The following is a 22,608-nucleotide window of genomic DNA, read 5'->3' on the forward strand; positions in this document are numbered from 1 at the left end:
CTGTGCCTAAGGTAGATGCCCTAGTCAGGGCTGTGACAAAGAAAACTACCCTCCCAGTAGAGGGAGGAGTTGCCCTGAAGGACATGCAGGACCGTCGCCTGGAGGCAGCTATGAAACGGTCCTTTGAAATTTCAGGCCTATCCTTACGGGCGTCTGCATGCAGCTGCTACTCTGCCCGAGCCTGCCTCGCTTGGTTACAACAGCCCGGAGATGGAGCGGAGCCCCTAACGGAGGTGGCACCGTGGATGGAGTCGGCCTTGTCATTTTTGGCTGACGCCCTTTATGATCTGGTCGGAGCTTCGGCTAAACAGATGGCTGTAGCGGTGGCGGCTCGCCGTCTTCTGTGGCTACGGCATTAGGCAGCTGACATGGCCTGTAAGCAAAAGTTGGTGAAGTTGCCCTTCCAGGGCCTTCTCCTATTTGGTGAGGAGTTGGAGAAAATTGTGAAGGGCCTGGGGGGATGCTAAACCCCAGCGGTTACCCGAGGATAGGCTGTGGCCTTCTTCCGAGGGTCAGGAGGTTCCCTCCTCTTCCAGACCTTGCTTCCGTGAAGCTAGAAGGTACCACCCGGGGCGTTCTGCTGGGTTTACTTCATGTGCCCGTTTTCAGCAGAGGAACTCCTTTCGCTCGGACAAACATTCCGCAGCAGCAGGCTCAAGACCTGGAGTTCAAGGGCGACACTCTCAATGATGGTGCGCTGGCCCCCTCCTCGATTCCTGTGATAGGAGGACGACTTTCCCTCTTTCTCGACGAGTGGGCCAAGGTTTCCTCAGATCAGTGGGTCTTGGACCTGATCAGAGAAGGCTACAGAATAGAATTCAATGCCCCAATAAGAGACGTGTTTGTGGAGTCCTGATGCGGTTCTGCCGCCAAACGGGTGGTGGTTCTGCCGCCAAACGGGCGGCGGTAGAGGAGACCTTGCAAGGCTTGATTCACATTGGGGCGGTTTCCCCCGTGCCTCCCGCCGAATGCGGCTCTGGTTACTCCATTTGCTTTGTGGTGCCGCAAAAAGGAGGGTCTTTTCGGCCTATCCTAGGCTTAAAACAAGTCAACAAGTCTCTGAACGTGCGGCATTTTCACATGGAAACCCTGCGCTCCGTCATAGCAGCGGTACAGCCAGGAGAGTTTCTCACGTCTCTGGACCTGAAAGAAGCTTACTTGCACATACTGATTTGGCCCCCGCACCAGAAGTTTCTGAGGTTTGCGGTGTTGGGAAAGCATTTCCAGTTCAGGGCCTTGCCTTTTGGCCTCGCCACAGTTCCCCGAACCTTTTCGAAGGTAATGGTGGTAGTAGCTGCTTTTCTCAGGCGAGAGGGTATCAGGGTTCACCCGTACCTAGATGACTGGCTCATCAGAGCAGACTCTGCAACAGAGAGCTTACAAGCTACAGCCAGAGTGGTCTCAGTACTGCAATCTCTAGGCTGGGTCGTCAATGTAGCCAAAAGTCACCTGACCCCCTCTCAGTCTCTAGAATATTTGGGGGTCCGGTTCGACACAGCCTCGGGGATGGTCTTCCTACCCGAGCAAAGGCGGTGCAAGCTTCAGAACCAGGTCCGTCTGCTCCTGAGGATGCCTCGCCCGCGAGCTTGGGACAGCTGTTGGGGTCGATGACGGCCACTTTGGAAGTGGTGCCATGGGCGAGAGCGCACCTGAGACCTCTGCAGTGTTCCTGCTTCAACGATGGTCTCCAATATCTCAGGATTATCATTGCAGACTCACGTGGCTCCCTGCTCAGTATGGAGTGTGAAGAGTTATGCTAGCCCTTGCTCTCAGTAAAATACAGGCCAATGGCTCATAATAAGAGCTAGGCTTCTTAAAATCAGAATCATCTCTGATACAAAAGAGAGCTAGCTTGTAAAAATCAGAGATCACCTTTGACACAGTTAAATTTCACTGTGGCAAGTGCTGAACTGGCAAGGGTGGGGGCAATCTACTCTATAAACAATCCTGAGATTGGCACCTGCAAGACGTCATAAGCAAGAGTTGCTATGGTTACGTAGAGATAGTGCTGGGTCAGCTGCACCCCGGGTGAGAATATCCAAAGGGGGGGCTACAGGAAGGTTTGGGAACATGTGAAGTCATTCTGATCAACTGATAAGGACTAGGAGCCCTGTTGAGACAGCTGGGGTCCATTGAAATGAATAGGGCCAAAATTGTATATAAGCAGCAGTTTGAGGAGTATTAGTTCAGACGAGACGAGAAGAAGAAAGAGATGAGAGGAGAAGACGAACAGAGAAGGGAGACTCCAGAAGGCTAGAGAGAGGTCCTGTGCCATGATATGCGGTTCCATTATGTGAATGCTTAACCTACCTGTATTACTATTGGTAAGATTGTAATAAACTATCTTATTATATCTACTACATACTGGGTTCCTTTCTAATTACAAGAGTCCATACTGCCTGACGGTGTAAGCCTGTCATCAGCAGATTCAAGGTTGGGAAAGCTAGATATTTGGAGGGCATATGTAACTTTGCCCAGAGAGATGAGACGGGCCACTGCTTCCGCTGCTTGATTAGCAAAGGCAGATTCAGAGAAAATAAACAAGTGGTGGCTCTCAGACAGCAAGCTGCGGCGAGGAATGCCGTTAGCGTGCCCCGACTGGTGCCTGGTGGTAACCGATGCCAGCCTGAAGGTCTGGGGAGCTCATTGCCAGGAGAGACATGCCCCCAGGGTCTGTGGACACTCGAAGAATCGAAGTGGTCCATCAATCGCTTGGAGTTAAAAGCAATTTTCCAAGCGTTGCTGGCCTTTCAATCGACCTTGGAGGGATTGACTGTCAGAGTATGACGGCAGTGGCCTACATAAATCGTGAAGGCGGAACGCAGCGCAGAGCACTGGCCACGCAGGCCGCTCAGATTTGCCACTGGGCCAAGCTGCATATACAGTTTCTGTTAGTAGCTCACATTGCAGGTCAGAGCAACGTGCAAGCCGATTATCTAAGCAGACACCATATCGACCCAGCGGAGTGGGAGTTGGCAGACTAAGTGTTCCTTCAACTCTGTGCCAAATCGGGACCACCCGTAGCGGATCTGATGGCGTCAGACACAAATGCCATAGTCCCGTGCTTTTACAGCAGATGGAGGGATCCTCGCTCGGTGGGGTTGGATGCCTTGGCTCAACCCTGGCCTCTGGGCCTCCTATATGTGTTCCTGCCTTGGCCCTTGATAGGGCGAGTACTCCTGCGAATTCGGCTGCACCAGGGAGTGGTGATTCTCATTGCCCCGGATTGGCCCAGGCGGCCCTGGTATGCGGCCCTCCGATGGATGCTGGTGGAGGCTCCTCTTCCTTTGCCTCTGGTACCGAACCTGTTGACGCAGAGCCCGGTAACCATGGAGGATCCCTGCCGCTTTTGTCTTACGGCATGGCTATTGAGAGGGTGCAATTGAGAGACAAGGGCTATTCTAACAAGGTCATCTCCACTCTCTTGCAGGCCCGGAAGTGGTCCACTTCCGTTGCGTATGCCCGGATTTGGCGCCAGTTTGAGGCTTGGTGTGTTCCAAAGGCGATCACATCCATGCGGGCTTCTGTCTCGCTGATTCTTGACTTTTTGCAGGATGGTGTACAAAAAGGCTTGGCCTATAATTCCCTGCGGGTGCAAGTGGCAGCATTGGCATGCTTTCGAGGGAAGGTCGCTGGCCTCTCCTTAGTTGCGCATCCAGACATTGCACGGTTTCTTAGAGGGGTGCTTTGGCTCCGTCCTCCCGTGCGGGCACCTTGTCCGGCTTGGAACCTGGGGTTAGTTTTAAAGGCCCTTCAGTGTTCACCCTTCGAGCCGCTTAGGCAAGCTTCGGAGAAGGATGTGACCTTAAAGACGGTCTTTTTGGTGGCCGTGACATCGGCGAGACAGGTATCTGAGCTCCAAGCGCTGTCCTGTCGAGACCCATTTCTGCAATTCTCAGAGTCCGGAGTTAATGATACGTATGGTGCCTTCCTTCATGGCTAAGGTGGTTTCAGCGTTTCACCTAAACCAGCCTATTTTCCTGCCCTCCTTTTCTAAAGAGGAGTTTCCAGAAGCCTATGGGCAGTTGCACCTTCTGGATGTGCAAAGCGCTCTGTTGCAATATCTGCGCATGTCAAATGCCTTCAGGACCTCTGACCATCTTTTTGTTCTTTTGTCAGGTCCACACAGAGGGTCTCCAGCGTCTAAGGCCACTATAGCCCGTTGGCTCAAAGAAGCTATCTTTTCAGCATATCTGCTATCTGGCCGGCCTCTGCCTGAAGCCTTTAAGGCACATTCCACAAGAGCGATTTCCTCTTCTTGGGCTGAAACTGGAGCACTCTCTCCAAGAGATATGTAGTGCAGCTACTTGGGCTTCTAAGCTCTCGTTTGCCCGACATTACAGGCTGGATGTGGCTGCCAGGAGAGACGCGCATTTTGGAGCACAAGTGCTGGTGCGTGGTGTGGCTTGTTTCCACCCTATCTAGGGATTGCTTTGATACATCCCACTTGTAATGGATTCATCTGCTTGATGACAAAGAAGGGAAAATTAGGTTCTTACCTTGGTAATTTTCTTTCCTTCAGTCATAGCAGATGAATCCATGAGCCCTCCCTCAGTGGTTCATTATGTGATTTATGTTCCTTTTATGTTCAGTTTTTTCCTGTAGATATGTTCCCTCATTAGGAGAATTTGGAAAACAGTCTTCAGGATTTCTGTTCAGTTACAGGAGGATGAGTTCATTCCCTCCTTTGAATTATAGCTCCAGTTTTGGGGCGTTCATCCACTGTGGGGAAAGTTCATGCTATTATGCTTTGCGGTGTAACACTGCTTTGGAAGCTTCAAATACTGAAGAGGCAGATGGAGCTGGCTGGCCAAGAGGCACTATGGTTTTTCAGTGCTGTCTATCTACCCCTGCTGGTTGATGGGTGGCAGAGCCGGTGGCGGGAGGCGGAGATAGTGCTGGGCAGACTTATACGGTCTGTGCCAGAGCTGGTGGTGGGAGGCGGGACTGGTGGTTGGGAGGCGGGGATAGTGCTGGGCGAACTTACACGGTCTGTGCCCTGAAAAGGACAGGTACAAATCAAGGTAAGGTATACACAAAAAGTAGCACATATGAGTTTATCTTGTTGGGCAGACTGGATGGACCATGCAGGTCTTTTTCTGCCGTCAGTGATCCTCCTCATGGCTGCAAGGTAGAGATGCAGCAGGGAGGGGGAGGGAAGAAGGAAAAAACTGGGATGTCAGACCTCTGGTAATCGCATTTTTTTTGTTTTTACTGCAGGAACAAGGCTGCTTACCACTCCCACGGGGCGGTAATAAGTTTCACTCCCACACGCGCACTAAATGTGGTAATTTGTTTACTGCGGGTTCCCATCCCTGTGTCATTCTCTAGCACCAACTTTGACAGCATTTTTTAGATAGTGTTTTTTGCTATTTCAGAATGTTTGCACTAGTTCCATTGAGCACATTTTCATTGTGTTGAATTATACACTTCACATTTCTCATTATCATTTTTTCACTATTTTTTTTGTTTTCTTTTTTTCTGAATTGGGAACTGGTTGACTGACAGATGACAAGAGGAAAATTGCAAACGGTTAGAAGGGAAAGTTTGACTTTTTGTGGATGATGTAAAGATTTTTAATAGTGGACACCCTAGAGGGAGTAGAAAACAGAAGAAATCTATAAAAATTAGAAGAATTATCTAAGGTCTGGCAGTTAAAATTTAATGCAAAGTGATAACTTTGGGTGTAGAAATCTAATGAGATGTATGATATAGGAGGACTGATGAGCATAGTTCAGGAGGGAAACCTTGCGGTGATTGTCGATAACCATAGCCAGAAGGATGCTAGGCTGCACAGGCAGAAGTATGACTTGTAGAAGAAAGGAAGTGTTAATGCCCTTGTTCAGGTCATTTGGTGAGGCTCCACTTGGAATATTGTGTTCAGTTTTGGAAGTCGTAGCTCGCTAAGGACATAGACGTGAAGTGGTTCAGAGGAAGGTGACAAAAATGGTAAGGGGTATGTAACAAAATATATATCAGAAGGTACTTGATAACCTGAATATATATACCCTAGATAAAAGGAGGGAAAGGGAGATATGATACAGATATTTAAATATTTGAAAGGTATTAATAAATCTGTATCCGAGATGAGCAAGCTCTAGAGCTAGAGATTGTGAATTGAGATTGCAGGTTGGTAGTTAGGGAGTAACATCTATCTATATATATAATACTCACCTCCAATGTTCTGTCCTGCCTGGGACTGTGGCTCCTGTGGTCTGCTAGGCACCATCATGACGTGTGCCCCTTACGCCCCTCCCACCGAGTTCCAGACTCCGCCCTCCCTCCAATTTCAACACCCCCCTGCCGCAACCCCATCGACCCCCCCCCCCTCCAGACGAAAACACTCCCCTGCCGCTGTCGCGTAACTGTGCTGACGGGGGACCCCAACCCCCGACAGCCGAAGTTCTCGGCTGCGCCGGGGCGTTGCTTCTTGAATGATCAGCTGTTCAAGTTTCTGTGCGTGTGTCTGACATCAGACGCACGCACAAAAACTTCAACAGATGATCATTTAGCAAGCAACACACCGGCACAGACGAAAATAGAACTTTGGCTGTCGGGGGTTGGGGTCCCCCGTCAGCACAGGTACGCGACGGCGGCGGGGGAGTGTTTTCGTCAGGAAGGGGGGGTCCAGGGGTCCGTAACGCGGAGGGGGGGTGTTGAAATCGGAGGGAGGGGGAGTCTGGAACTCGGGGGGAGGGGCGTGAGGGGGCCTTGAAATGGGTGGGTGGGAGGCTGGGAGGCCTTGAACTGGGAGGGAAGGAGGGAGACCTTGAACTGGGAGGGAGGCCTTGAACTGGGAGGGAGGAGGGAGGCAGGCCGGCCTTGAACTGGGAGGGAGGGTGGCCTTCAACTGGGAGGGAGGGTGGCTTTGAACTGGGAGGGAAGGTGGGAGGGGTGTCTGGAACTCGGAGGGGACAGAGCGAGACAGTGAGGGAAGGTGGGGGATTGCTTTGCTAGCGCCTGTTTCATTTCATAACGAAACGGGCCTTTTTTACTAGTCAGATAATACTTTATCACAGAATGAGTTGTGGTTGCTGGGAATACCCCCTCTGGGGGAGGTGGTGGAAGCCAAAACAGAAATTACAAATGTGTGAGTAAAACACACAGGATTTCTAGCAGGAAAAATATTTTGCGTTTGGCAGTATATCAAATATTATAAATGTAATAGGGGGTTAAAAAATAGGGAAAAAAAAATATATCTATTTTTTTTTTTTACTTACCTCGGGCTCGGGGTTTTGCTGGGGCCGATTGGGGCCGTTTGTTAAAGTGCAGCGCTTTGGGAGCGCTGCGGGGAGGGCGCCTTCGTTTGTTTGAGCTCCCGGGGACGTTTGGGCGCGTCCCCGGGTCGGATGGGGTGAGGGGTTCTTCCTCCACCCGGGGCACTGTTGTTTTTCATGTCCGGGGATGATTTGCGACATCCCCGGACCGGAAGAGACGAGGCCAGGTCCGTTTGTGGGCCGAAGGACGAGGGAGGCCTGTTCCAAGGCCGAAGATGAAAGAAAATGGCCGGCGATTCACGAGACGTCGGCGCGAGTGTGCATGAGGCGGCGCGCCTCATGCACGAATCGCGAACGCGCGTCTTTGCGACTAGGCCGAAGCCGGGGCCTAAATTTTGGGCCGGCTTCGGTGCTTTTTTATTTTAAGCTCCGTTTTCGCCCCAGGACGTCCGGGACCGGAACCGATGGCAGGCGTTTGGTGAGGGAAAAATCCTGGATCAGGTAAGGGGTCACTTGACCCAAAATGTTAATCGGTTGATTTTAAATTTGTGTAAATTGCGTTTTTTATTTTTAAAAAATTCGGGGTTTTGAGTTTTTTAAATTTGGTTTTCAGTTTTGGGGTCGGGGAATTTTTGGGGATTTTTGTGGCGGGTTAGATTTTGAATTTGAATATTTTTAGTGGGGGTTTTTGGTAGGGTACTGTTTAAAGGGGTTCTGAAAGAGTTAATTTTTTTTATTCGACGGGGTAGGTCTATAGGGGGGAGTTTGAATTTTTGGGATATTTTTTGAATTTTTTTGGGATTTTTAAAAGGGGTTTTGGGGGAAAATAGTGAGGTATGGGTTAAAAAGGGTTAAATTTAAAATTTGAAATTACAGCTAGATAGGGAATGAAAGGGTTAGTGAATATGGGAATTTTGGGGTAGATTGGAAAATGTTTAATTGGGTTTTTATTTTAATTATTGATTTCCCATTATTTTCTATGGGAAATCAGTAATTAAAATGGAGATTTAGCACTGCTGGCCAAGATTCCGCCGGTCAGCAGTGAAGCTCGGAATGTTGAGGGAGATGACTGATTGGTTGGGAAGGGCTTGGAATGTCACTATCCCTGGTTACGGAGTCATTGGCGGTTGGCAGAAGGAGTTGGGACAGCGAGGAGAGCAGATGTGTGTTGGTGGAGTGGATTTTGTGTGAGGTAGAGGAAAGATAGTTAGATTAAATTGGATTTGGGAAGAGTGGTGATTAGTAAAAAGGGAGTTCAGTGGAAGATTATATTAAGTAAAAGAGTGATTGTTTTATCATTTAATAGTTTAGGGGAATTTTAGGAAAGTTAGGATTTAAGTTAGAATTGGAAATATAATTGTTGGGGTGGAGAGTATTGGGAATTAATTGAATGTGTGATTTAAAGTGTTGGAATTTATATTTTGAATGTTTTGAATGATATAATATAGGTTAAGTGTTATCTAATAAGTTTATAAATTAAGAAGTGATTGATTGCATTGGAGTGTGATTGAAAAGAATCTATGATCCTGAAATCTTGCGTCACTCCTTCAGTAGTATAGGACATAAAGAAAAACATTAGCATAGGGGATCTAGCATAGGAAAATTTAATTATTTTGATTTTAAAGCTAGTTGACCCAGTCTTTCTAAATAAAGATCCCTTTAGTAAGGAACATCCTAAAATATATGTAAGAAGCTAGGGTTTTTCTCCTATTTAAGTTATTTAAGATAGGTTTAGGAAGAAGATACAGAGGACGCTGCATTATCTGAGAAAAAAACAACGGGCCCCCACGCTAGAAAGACCTTTGGTGTGAAGAAAGAAGTGAGACTGAGAGACGCTCTGAAAGGAAAGTGACTTTCAAATAGGAAAGAAAGAGGGTAGAAAAGAGAGGTACTTACCTGGATCTGACGGGAGGAAGGGTGATTCTGAAAAACAAAAGGAAGTCAACCCAAAGTATCAATTCCTGGAAGTTTGGGAAAATTGAGAAAACATTATTTCACATTTCTTTTATAAAGTAATAATTATTCTGAAAATACTTATCTGATATCTTGTAGCTGGGAGGTGAAAGGTTAACCTGTTGATAACAAAAACACAAGTTAAAATAAACCTGACATTGCTGTAGCATAACAGTTGAATATTGTAGCATAAATAAGGGGTCTTAATTTAGGGTTTGAAAGAGTTATATTTCACTGTTTTGTTTAACTTTTAATTTGAATAAAACCAATTTATTATAAACACCAAGGCTTGCTTCTTTCAAATCTGACCGAGCCTAACAAATTAGTTTTTTTCCTCCCATTTCTAGCATAGACTTGGGACGAGGATAGTGAACTGTGTCCTGTCCCTTTGCTCCAGGGTGAGTGACATTCCTCTGGCTCGACTACAGGAAAAAGGGGAACTCTGTCACCTAAAAGCTGAAGATCAAGCTTCCCGGAGCAGGGGGTCCGGATTACATAAAATAAACAAATTAAGGCAAAAATAAAACAAAACTTAGCAGTAGTACTCCAGTAGTTGAAGAGTAAGGCCAGTTCTGGACAGACTTCTATGGTCTGTGTTCTGAAAAAGCAAGAACAAATTGGTTTTAAGTTTACGTATCTTATATTTCATTCGTCGGAGAAGGAGGACACATCTTAATGTTGATAGTGAATAAAATGCCAACAACTTTGTTGGATTGTTGGTTTTAATCAAGTATTGATAATGAATGTGACTGAATGTGACTATGCTTAAGCCAGAATTATAAAACTGCTTTTTCAAGATTGCTTCAAATATAACTACCTATATGTGGTTGGCATCTGCCCTGTTTGTGAAGCCAATATCTTTGCTCATGAAGGAGTATAACCTGCATTGATTGTTAGATATGGCTCTGGCTGCCTTGTTGGGCAAACTAAATGGGTCTTATATGCCGTCATCTACATGTGTATATATATATATATATATATATATATATATATGCTAAATTGAAAAATACACTCAAATGCAGTTTACAATAAGGAAAAATAGCTATATATCAAAGCAAATCAACAGTGCTAGATAACCTTTTCAGAGCTGCTGTTATGTTATTTCTTTTTAACTTGGGGAACAGAGAAGATTACTAAAACAGCATCAAAAATATTGGAAACAGAATACTAATAACTCATAATTTACCTGCCTTGTACTATCTCCTTGCCTTACCACAGTGCCTTGTACTAATCCTCAACTACTAGAGAACTAAATTTCCTTCTTTCTCTTTGCCTTGTAATCTTCAGTTTTCAAGTTTGAACGAGCTCCTTTCAAATGAAGCAGGTAAAAAAAAACCCCAAAAAACATTCCTTCCCTTTTTATAATTAACCACACATCTTCTAGGAAATTTTAAGAAAAAAAGATATGCCCAAGGACTTGGGCTTTTACAATAGAGGAGTTCCTACACACACAAAAATGATTAATGCAGGATTTTGCAGAATTTTTATTTTTTGGTCACAATTACCCTAGGAGTAATATATTGGACAGTGTTTGAACAGATAGGCTTGGTATGAGGTGGCTTCCATTTCTTTTGAATGTTTAAGATCTTTGAACTGTTCTGGCTTGGTGTGCTTTGGTTGTGCTGTTTCCTTAACGTAGCAATTAATGGCTAACTGTATATATTTACTATTAATATGGCTGAACATCAACTTTCTGTAACAACTTTGTTTTGAAAGTAAGAAAATGTTTAGTTAAGTACACAAGTTTTCTGGATCATTAACTTTGAGGCACAGGTCTTGAAACTTCTGCTGAACTCATTTTTGTAATTTTTAGTTTCATATAGTTCTAGATACTTTAGTCTCATAGCAAGCAGTATCTTTGTTCCTAGATTTTTGAGCCTGGTAAGCCTCCAAAATATTGCTTACAGTTTAAAAAACTTTGGGCCCTGTTTACTAAGTAGGGTGTGTCTTGCATCTAGTGTGTACTAAAAATGCTTGCTTGTCTTGGTAAACAGGGCCCTTTGTGTTTTACATGCACTATTTTGCCTGCTAATGGAATTGTAAAGTTGTCATATTAGTCCCTTCACCCTGAAACAAAACAAGCTATCTGAGCATAAAGGCTAGCATTTGGAGAGTCTAAAATTCTGGTGTTTTTTTTTTTTTGTAGGTCAGTATGGAAACCCTTTGAATAAACACATTAGCCATTATGAAGCACTGTCCTATGACATGGAAGTGTTACACCAAAAACACCAGCGTGCCAAAAGAGCAGTGTCCCATGAAGACCAGTTTGTGCATATAGATTTTCATTCTCATGGCAGGTGGGTAATATTTCCATGTATATCCTCTTTCTTAATCCCTTTGTCTGCTGTGTTTTGACCTGAGGTTGGCATTTAAGATGCATATTCTTTGTATTTCCAGTTGTATGATTGATGCTTGTGCATAAACTTTAAAGCATCTTTAATGATTTAAAGAAAAATATTACAAACTTTTCAAGGCATCATTCCTGTGCTAATTTGCTTTTTAATCCTATTAGGTGACTTGGAAACAACATTCACAAAAAATATAGGGCAAACCATATGGCTCAGTGCTAGTGCTCTTTACAACTTCACTGAACATATTTTACAGTATAGTACCTTACTGTATTTTTCTTGTATCATTGTACTCTTTGAAAGTTTTCATCATTTAATTCTGTTTAATTATATTGACTAGATTGTGTTTACAACTTCACATTATGATTTTTGTCCATATGTCTTCTAGATGGACAGAATGTTAAGACAAATAAGGACCATAAGGGCCATCACATCTGCCTATTTTAGTGCCTTGTACATTGTGATGGATCCCATTTAATCTGTCACCTCACTACTTTGCAACTAGGGATCCTTTCAATTTACATGCTTCATTGAATTCCATTACTATTAGTCTCTACTAGCTGTCCTGGCAGACCATTCTAGATATGTCACCTCTGAGTCACATGTTCCTAATTGGATCCCGCAGATAATTTTGTTCTGTTTGATTCAAAAATCAGTTTTAAGCATGCAAATGAAAAGCAAACGCTGAAAGAAAAGAGATTATCTGACTTTAGAATAATCTGTTAACATGTGGCCATATCCCCTTTGAGTCTGTGTTTATTGTGTGCTATGATGAGCATTATCAGTAAATTTGAGAGCCTGAGATCATACTCCCACATCTGGTTCACAAGTGAGGTTCATTACTTTCCTGATATGAGCAAAACTAATCTGTTTAAAAGTACTTGATATACCACCTTTAGTACATTGTTGTCCAGAAAATTCCAAAGAAAAGACCCTAAAGAAAAAGATGCACATCTGGTAATTTCAAAATGAACTCTAATAGGTGGAGTCTTGAATAGCAGTATAGGGAATGAACATAAAAGGTTGACAGAGTGAAATACCCATATGGTAGGCTTGAAGAACCACAAATGAAAGAGAGGGAATCTGCTAAAATTGTGATTTGCATGTCCCAATCCTTAGAGCTGTACACCTGGAAATTTCTTCTGGTGAATTCAAGTGCAGCTCTACAGATAGGTTACAGCAGCCACATTCCTATAATCTTAGGCTTTCATAGAAAAAAGAAAAAAAACCTGTATATCTGCTCTGCTAATATTGTGATTTACTTGCTGTGTTTTAAACTGGTTTGATATCTGTTTAATCTGAAAACTACCAAAAGAATTAGATCTTTTGTTTGCTCCCTAAAAGTGTACCCTTCCCCCATCTGGCTTGTAAATCTCTAGGTTAAGGTGAGGCTATAGTTTGTGTTGGAGGAGGAGCAGTTAAACCACATGGTCTTTACTGACTCCTGCCTGAAGGATACACACAGATAAGAATTGCTCTGGCTTAATTCTGCATTTATATCTTTCCTGTTTTAGTTACATACTCTGCTAAAATTGTGATTTGCATGTCCCAATCCTTAGAGCTGTACACCTGGAAATGTCTTCTGGTGAATTCAAGTGCATCTCTTCAGATAGGTTACAGCAGCCGCATTCCTATAATCTTAAGCTTTCGCCCACCCACCCCAAGATGGACACTTCATAAATAACTTCCCCAAATACACTACTTATCACAAATTAACTCCACCCATATTACAACTGTCTCTGAAAAGAAAACCTCTCATTATCACAGGAATCCCCAGTCTTCTACTCACCAGCTAAGGATTACTGCTCTAATAATAAGAATCTCAGCCAACAGATCCATAGGCTGCTGTTCTCACTATATCACACCTGTTCATACCCATTTCAACCAATCAGGATGACTTTTATTCTCTGTAATAATTGTGGTGCTTTAGTTTCAAGACCAATTATCTGGAGACTTAAGGCTTGTCCTATCTGTCTGCAACTCACTAGATTAAAACACGACCTCAGTAAAGTAAAACAGAACTAGATGCACTTAAACAAGCATCTAGCACCGCACAATATCATACTGCACAGAATCATACCAAATTATCACCACTACCACAAAGGATAAAACCACCTAAAAATAGATGGATCACTGTAGGCTCAGGCAGACTTCGTTATGTGACAAGAAAACATCTGACCTCACAAGTGTTGCCCCTACAAAATTGTTTTACTCCATTACAGCACTGTGATGTTCTTGAAAACAGAACGGAAGCCAAAGAAAAAATAATAAAAGTAGAACAAAAAGATATGAAGGTACCCAAAGAGAAAAGAAACCCCCAAATCACTAATGTTGAAACGCATACCAAGAAATGTAGATGGAAAGCGATGACCACAAATGCTCGCAGTCTAAGCAATAAAGTTCATGACCTTCAGGCCCTGATGTTGGAGGCAGACTTGGATGTTGTTGCAATCACGGAGACGTGGCTCAATGGTTCCCATGAATGGGATGCTAACATACCAGGCTATAATCTATTTAGGAATGATAGAGAGGGTCATAAAGGTGGAGGAGTAGCTCTGTATGTGAGGAATGATATCACTGCGACTGAAATGATAGGGACCTGGGGAAAGGAAGAAGCGATATGGATCACCTTAAAAAGAGATGATAGAGGGGTCACGTGATGCTGTGAACGACAGCGGACGCAAGTTAGCTCGCGGAGGGAACCCGATCCACTTTAACGCCCGTGAAACCTGAAACCCGACATTATCTGCGGAGGGGAAAAGGGGTGAAAGTGTGCAGTATCGCATGGACAAGTATTTGTCTGCCCTAACGACCCGAATGTCGGTAAAAGCGTCGCGCAAAGGAACCGCGCCAAGTCCAGCGAGGACAAAATGGCGCCCAGCCCTCCGCCTCGAACAGCTCCTGCGGAGTTCCTGGCCGAAATAACAGAGGCAGTAGTCAGTGCTCTGGACTCACGTTTCCAGCAACTCTCGGAACAAATAGCGGGAATCGCACAGAACACAGCAGAGTTGCATCGCCGTACAGGCGAGTTGGAGGTTAGGGTCTCGGACACTGAAGACACAATACAGGCCCAAAATGAGAAAATAGAGCGCCTCGAAGCACTGGTCCAGTCTCAGCATGGAAAGCTGGAGGACCTGGAGAATAGAGCAAGGCGCGAGAACTTACGGTTTGTGGGCTTTCCAGAATCAGTCTTGGAGGCAACATTAGCAGCCACGCTGGAGACATGGTTGGTGGCACGTTATCCTGAGGTGGCTAGCAGTGGGAAAATCTGCATGGACAGAGTACATAGAGTGGGCCCAGCGAGACCGAGTGCGGAGAGGCCAAGGGTGATAATTGCAAAGTTCCACAAGTATTCGCAGAAAGCCCAACTGTTGCAGCTTTATAAGACCAATAGAGAAGACGCTCGGTTTGAGGGGAAGCCAATTCGAATCTTTCAAGACTACTCTGCAGACTTGGCAGCAAAGCGGCGCAAGTTTTCAAAAATTTGTTCTCAACTGGTTGAGAAGAAAATCCGCTTCACCCTACAATACCCAGCCACGCTGCGGGTACAATACAACAACAGGTGGCAGGTATTCATGGAGGCAGCAGCGGCAGAGACATGGACAAACAGCTTGGAACCACCTGAACCCTAAATTAACAGAGCGAGCAGGCCAAGGATTGAGGCCTGGGTTCGCCATTGGACAATAGTCTCATGGGCATGAAGGTATATCAGTTCTTATTGTTAAAGTTTGAAGTAGTGGATGGGGTTACCCGGGGCACTTGGTGTATTGACCCCTACCAGTCAACCTCACTCCGGGTGGGAGAGGGCTCTGGTATCTGGGCAAGGGGAAGGGATAAGAAGGGGGAGGGGAAGGAGAGGGATGGGTAGGGGGAGTGAAAGGAGGGGGATTAGAGGGAGGGGGGAGATAGGGGACTTTCAGGAGCCACAGAAAGGGACTGCCATAGAGAAAGGATTGGAAGACATGGAGACCGTAGGAGGACAAAGATCCCCAGGGAGAAGGGCTGGGCTCCCGGGGAATTATATACATGAGCACACTTGGATGGGGACAATAGGTAATACCTATACATAAATACACTACTCGCATAATTTCCTGGAATGTGTCAGGTATAACATCCCCAATAAAGAGATCAAAGATATTAGGGCACCTTAAGCACCATAAAGCAGACATTGCCTGCATTCAAGAGACCAAATTGACAGATGGGGAACATGAAAAACTGAAACAACAATGGGTAGGGGAATGTCACTATGCTTCAGCAGAGACCAAGCGGAGTGGGGTGGCAATTTTAATAAAAAAGGGCCTCCAGTGCTCGGCTAAGCTAATATACAAAGACACTGAGGGGAGGATCCTGCTGCTCAGACTTAACATCCAGGGACAGAGCTACTACTTATGTAATGTATATGGTCCTAACTCCCCTTCCCCCTCCTTCTTCCAAAAATTAATAGCGCTAGGTATGCAACACACGGACGTTCCCTGGATATGGGCAGGAGACTTTAATAACATCATGGACGTCCAACTAGATAGGACTGGGGTTGGGCATAGGCAGGGGGTCAGTAGTAGCCTACCAGAACTCTGCAAAGCGCTAACATTAGTGGACCCTTGGCGACTCCTGCACCCCTCCACGAAAGACTTTACACACCAGTCCAAAGTGCACCAATCATGGTCGCGGCTGGATTACATTCTAGTGACCCAGTCGATATTCTTTAAGGTGGAAAAGGCAGAGCTGGGACCCTTGGCGATCTCAGATCACTCATTAATATGGATAGATCTGACGCAGGAGGGCTGCGGGGAGTCGGGTTATACATGGAGATTCCCGTCCTACTTATATAGTGAGGAACAATTTGGCAAACACATAAAGGAAAAATGGGACAGTTACTGGGAAATAAACGCTGCTTCCTGTGAGTCCCCGATAGTACTGTGGGAAGCTTCAAAAGCTGTAATGAGGGGGGAAATTATAGCATACATGAGTGCGAGGAAAAAACGAATCTCAGCGGGTATTATAAATCTTGAAAGGGAGCTAAAGTTGGCAAAAGGTAAATACTTAAAGAACCCAACCAGAGAACATAGGGAGGCCCTAACAGCAACTACAGTGGCACTGAATTCCCTGATCCATGAACAAACTAAAAAACGCTTGCTAGCGCGCGGGTTACACTTTTGTCGCTTTGGGAATAAAACAGGGAAACTGCTAGCTAGGGTGGCACACTCACAGACACCAAAAAGGTTAATAACATCGATTACATCCCCATCGGGCTCTAGACTACATAGTCCTGGGGAGATAGTTGAAGCATTTCATTCATATTTTACAAAAATGTATGCAGGGGAAGGAGACCAGGAAGAGTCGGCAGCACGGGACTACATAGAAGACTCAGGTCTTCCCAAATTGCCATCGGCGGTCCGGGCGGCGCTCTCTGGTCCACTGCAGGCCCATGAAATACAGCAGGTGCTTAAGACTCTGCCGCTGAGCTCCGCACCGGGCCCTGATGGATTCTCGGCAGAGTACTACAAGCTACTCCCAAGCCAGTTTAGCGCGCCATTAATAGAGTATTATGAAGCAGTGGTTGGGAGAGGTCACTTAACACCAGGAGAAAATGAGGCATGGATAACCTTGATCCCTAAGCCGGGTAAACCGGAAGATAGGGTAGAATCCTATAGGCCAATTTCGCTTATTAATGTGGATTTAAAAATATTGGCCAGAATTTTGGCAGACCGTATGGCACCACATATGCAATACCTGATAAGAGAACATCAAGTGGGGTTTGTGAGAGGCAGACAATCAGTGTCAAACGTGCGAAAAGTCTTACTAACCGTTGCACAATGCAGATCAGCAAGGACCCCACTTTTGTTAACGAGTCTGGATGCTGAAAAAGCATTTGACAAGGTGCAGTGGAATTACCTATATCAAGTGTTAGAACATGTGGGCATAGAGGATTGGTTTTTAAAAGCAGTTAAAACACTTTATGAGGCGCCAACGGCCCGAGTGTTGGTAAATGGTATGAAGTCATCAGTGCTGGAAATAAAATCGGGCACAAGACAGGGTTGCCCTCTCTCACCCCTGCTGTTCCTACTGTATCTAGAGCCATTGCTATGTACGATTGAAGCTGACCCAGAGGTAGTTGGGGTTCAGTTGCCGGGCCAAATGGTAAAAGCACTAGCATTTGCGGATGACGTGTTTTTGACTCTGACCAGGCCACAGGAATCTTTAACTAGGCTCTTAGAAGTCATAGATGAGTTTGGGTTTCACTCCGGTTTTACTTTAAATTCCAAAAAATCGGTGGCTCTCCCCTCAAGGGTGGAGACACGAACAGAGTGGCAGGGACCCTTCCCACTGCAATGGGCCCAGGAGGAGGTGACATATCTCGGAGTGCGCATTCCAATAAATTTAGACACACTTTACTCATCTAATATGAACCATTTGAAAGACAAAATGGGTAGAACATTACACAGTTGGCAAGGCCTTCTCTTGTCATTGATGGGGAGGGTAGCCCTCTATAACATGATTCTGTTTCCGGCCTGGGTTTACACATTCCAGATGATACCCATGTACTTACGAGCCGGGGACGAGAGATGGTTGCAGAAACGACTTAACCACTTCTTATGGCAGGGTAAACGAGCACGCATGTCCATAAAAAGAGCGATGCTTCCCAGGGACAAGGGGGGGTTGGGACTATTGAATCTACGCTTGCTCTCGGTAGCAAGTGGAATGCGCCATCTCTCGGACTGGTTTAGGTCTACCCAGTTCTTTTCCAACACACAAGTAGAAACACAATGGTTTAGGGGAGGGCACTTTGCGAGCTGGCTACATGCTTCGGCAGGGGGTGTGTTGAGGTTGGGCCCAGTGTCCCCTATATTCCAGCCATTGAGACTGACATGGAAATGGTTATGTAAATATTATGGCTTTAACAGGTGTATTTCCCCCCTGCTCCCCATCCGAGGTAATCCTGAATTTCCAGTGGGAAGTACCTCCAGAACCTTTCAGGCATGGGCAGGGAAGGGAGTGAGATATGTATACCATGTAGTTGATGATCAAGGCGAGATAAAGCCCTTTTCAGAACTTTGCACAGAGTTTAAGCTGGAAAAAAGGGATACCTTCGCATACTTACAGCTAAAACACTATGTGCACTCGCTGCCGAAGCAAGCCTTGAGTCTGGAATCGTGGGAAAACTACAATGCTATGCTTGGATTGGATGCCCAATCTCGAATTCCGTTGGCATACTTTCATGCACATCTACGAGAACACTCCAAACAAGAGGACTACACCAAGTTGGCACAGCAATGGAGTATAGAACTGGGAACTCATGTCACTCAGGAGCAGATGGAATCCTGTTTAAAGAGGAACTACAAACTAACAGAGAACGTAAGCTGGCAGGAGACACAATATAAATTTATTCTTCGGCTTTACATCTCCCCGCATAGAGCCTACAGGGCCACGCTAAGGGAGACGGATTCATGCCCAAAGTGTGAGATGGCTAATGCAAATTTGGGACATATGTTTTGGACATGCCCAAAAATTCATAGATTTTGGAAGCAGCTAGCAGAACACGTATCTGCAATGTGGCACATCAAATGGTTCCATTCCCCAAGACAACTCTTCAATATCTTTTCTATTCAAGGACAGGCGCCAGCAGGAGCGAGGGCCTTCCTGCAAAGAGCTAGTTTAATGGGGAAGAAAGCCATCCTGAAGGTATGGTTATCGGCAGAGAGCCCCATGGTCAGCCAGTGGCGGTCGTTAATGATTCAGATGTGCTCACTAGAACGGAAATCTGTGGCGGATCTATCTTCAGAAAAAGGAGACATGTACTGCAGGATATGGTCTCCATATTGGGACACATTGACATCAGTGGCGAGAAGTAGAGTCTTGAACTCCTGAAGGGCAATAGGGAGGGAGGTGGGGTGGAGGGGAGGGAGGGGAGGGGGGGGGGAACTTGGGGGGGGGGGGGAGGAAGGGGGGGGGGGAAAAAGGAATAAAACTCTTAAGGACCCGCAGATTGAGATTGTATTAGCGTAGAAGGTGCATTGGTCCTGTTCACTGTTTTGTTAATGTTATGGATAATTTGAGTTGTCAATAAACAAGATATTAAAAAAAAAAAAAAAAAAAAAAAAAAGAGATGATAGAACCTCTATCCACGTGGGTGTTGTCTACAGACCTCCGACACAATTGGAGGAATTAGATAAAGACCTGATCGCAGATATTCAAAAGTTGGGAAGCAAGAGAGAGGTGCTGTTGCTGGGAGATTTCAATCTGCCGGATGTAGATTGGAAGGTTCCGTCTGCGGAATCGGAAAGAAGTAGAGGGATCGTGGATGCTTTCCAAAGTGTTTTGCTCAGACAGATGGTGATGGAACCCACGAGAGAGGGAGCTACACTGGATCTGGTGCTCACAAATGGGGATAGCGTGTCAAATATCCGAGTGGGTGCCCACCTGGGCAACAGTGACCATCTAATGGTTTGGTTTGATATAACAGCTAAAGTGGAGAGCGGCCACTCAAAACTCAAAGTCCTGGATTTCAAGCGTGCTGACTTTAGTAAAATGGGGGAATACCTGAGGAAGGAGATGATGGGCTGGGAGGAAGTACAAGAAGTGGAAGGACAATGGTCCAGGCTGAAAGAGGCTATAAATAGGGCCACAAACCTTTATGTAAGGAAAGTAAATAAAAGCAAGAGAAAAAGGAAACCGATATGGTTCTCCAAGCAAATTGTTGAGAAAATAAAGGCTAAAGAGTTGGCATTCCAGAAATACAGAAATACTCAAGAAAAGGAACACATGGAGGAATACCGGATGAAACTGAAAGAAGCCAAGAGAGAGATACGACTGGCAAAAGCGGAAGAACAAATGGCTAGAAATGTAAGGAGGGTTGACAAAAATTTCTTTAGGTATATTAGTGAAAGGAGAATGACTGAAAAGGGAATTGTGAGACTAAAAGATACTGCGAACCGCTATGTGGAAAATGATGAAGAAAAAGCAAATTTGCTAAATAGATACTTTTGTTCTGTTTTCACAAAAGAAAATCCTAGAAAAGGACCGCGATGGACTGGAAATAGTACAAATGAGAATGAAGTGAATAGAGCACTGTTCACGGAAGAAAGTGTGTATCAACAACTTGAAAAGCTAAAGGTGGACAAAGCCATGGGACCGGATGGGATCCACCGCAGGATATTGAGGGAGCTCAGAGAGGTTTTGGCGGGTCCTCTTAAAGATTTGTTTAATATATCCTTGCAGACGGGAAAGGTTCCGAGGGACTGGAGAATGGCAGAGGTGGCCCCTCTTCACAAAAGTGGTGATAGGGAAGAAGCTGGAAACTACAGGCCGGTAAGCCTCACTTCAGTTATTGGAAAAGTAATGGAAGCGATGCTGAAGGAAAGGATAGTGAATTTCCTGGAAGCCAATAAGTTGCAAGATCTGAGACAACATGGTTTTACTAAAGGGAAATCGTGCCAAATGAATCTCATTGAGTTCTTTGATTGGGTGACAGGAGAAGTGAATCAGGGACGTGCTATGGACGTAATCTACTTAGATTTCAGCAAAGCTTTTGACACGGTTCCCCACAGGAGGCTCTTAAATAAACTGGATGGGCTGAAGATAGGACCTGAAGTGATGAACTCGATTAGGAACTGGTTGACAGACAGACGCCAGAGGGTGGTGGTGAATGGAATTCGCTCGGAGGAGGGAAAGGTGAGTAGTGGAGTGCCTCAGGGATTGGTGCTGGGGCCGATTCTGTTCAATATATTTGTGAGTGACATTGCCGAAGGGTTAGAAGGTAAAGTTTGCCTATTTGCGGATGATACTAAGATCTGTAACAGAGTGGACACCCGGGAGGGAGTGGAAAACATGAAAAAGGATTTGAGGAAGCTAGAAGAATGGTCTAAGGTTTGGCAATTAAAATTCAATGCGAAGAAATGCAAAGTGATGCACTTAGGGAATAGAAATCCACGGGAGACGTATGTGTTAGGCGGGGAGAGTCTGATAGGTACGGGCAGAGAGAGGGATCTTGGGGTGATAGCATCTGAGGATTTGAAGGCGACGAAACAGTGTGACAAGGTGGTGGCCGTAGCTAGAAGGTTGTTAGGCTGTATAGAGAGAGGTGTGACCAGCAGAAGAAAGGGGGTGTTGATGTCCCTGTATAAGTCGTTGGTGAGGCCCCACCTGGAGTATTGTGTTCAGTTTTGGAGGCCGTATCTTAAGGATGTAAAAAGAATTGAAGCGGTGCAAAGAAAAGCTACGAGAATGGTATGGGATTTGCGTTACAAGACGTATGAGGAGAGACTTGCTGAGCTAAACATGTATACTCTGGAAGAAAGGAGAAACAGGGGTGATATGATACAGACGTTCAAATATTTGAAAGGTATTAATCCGCAAACGAACCTTTTCCAGAGATGTGAAGGAGGTAGAACGAGAGGACATGAAATGAGATTGAAGGGGGGGGCAGACTCAAGAAAAATGTCAGGAAGTATTTTTTCACGGAGAGAGTGGTGGATGCTTGGAATGCCCTCCCGCGTGAGGTGGTGGGAATGAAAACGGTAACGGAATTCAAACATGCGTGGGATAGGCATAAAGGAATCCTGTGCCGAAGGAATGGATCCTCAGGAGCTTAGTCAAGATCGGGAGGCGGGGCTGGTGGTAGGGAGGCGGGGATAGTGCTGGGAAGACTTGTACGGTCTGTGCCACAGCCAGTGGTTGGGAGGCGGGGCTGGTGGTTGGGAGGCAGGGATAGTGCTGGGCAGACTTACACGGTCTGTGCCCTGAAGAGCACAGGTACAAATCAAAGTAGGGTTTACACAAAAAGTAGCACATATGAGTTATCTTGTTGGGCAGACTGGATGGACCGCTCAGGTCTTTTTCTGCCGTCATCTACTATGTTACTATGAGGCATATTTTCAAAGCACTTAGCCTCCCAAAGTTCCATAGAAACCTATGGAACTTAGCCTCCCAAAGTGCTTTGAAAATATGCCTCTATGAGTACAACAAAACAAACCAACTAATGGGAAAAAATCACAAAGGACTTTAAAGAACAGGATAGCATTGAAATGTGTTTTTATTAAGATATGACATGGTCCGTGTTTCAACGACCTGCCTGTGTCTGAACAAAAAAAATA

General features: G+C 45.3%; 1 protein-coding gene across 1 annotated transcript in view; it reads left to right on the plus strand.

The window, feature by feature from the left end:
- ADAM10 (ADAM metallopeptidase domain 10) overlaps positions 1 to 22,608 on the plus strand; it is a 309,988-nt gene that overhangs the window by 30,954 nt on the left and 256,426 nt on the right. Inside the window, exon 2 of the mRNA XM_030188829.1 lies at positions 11,317 to 11,467. Coding sequence (XP_030044689.1) covers positions 11,317 to 11,467 — 151 coding nt within the window. The remainder of the gene's footprint in view (positions 1 to 11,316; positions 11,468 to 22,608) is intronic.

Source organism: Microcaecilia unicolor, chromosome 1 (assembly GCF_901765095.1).
Source record: "Microcaecilia unicolor chromosome 1, aMicUni1.1, whole genome shotgun sequence".
Lineage (NCBI taxonomy): Eukaryota > Metazoa > Chordata > Amphibia > Gymnophiona > Siphonopidae > Microcaecilia > Microcaecilia unicolor.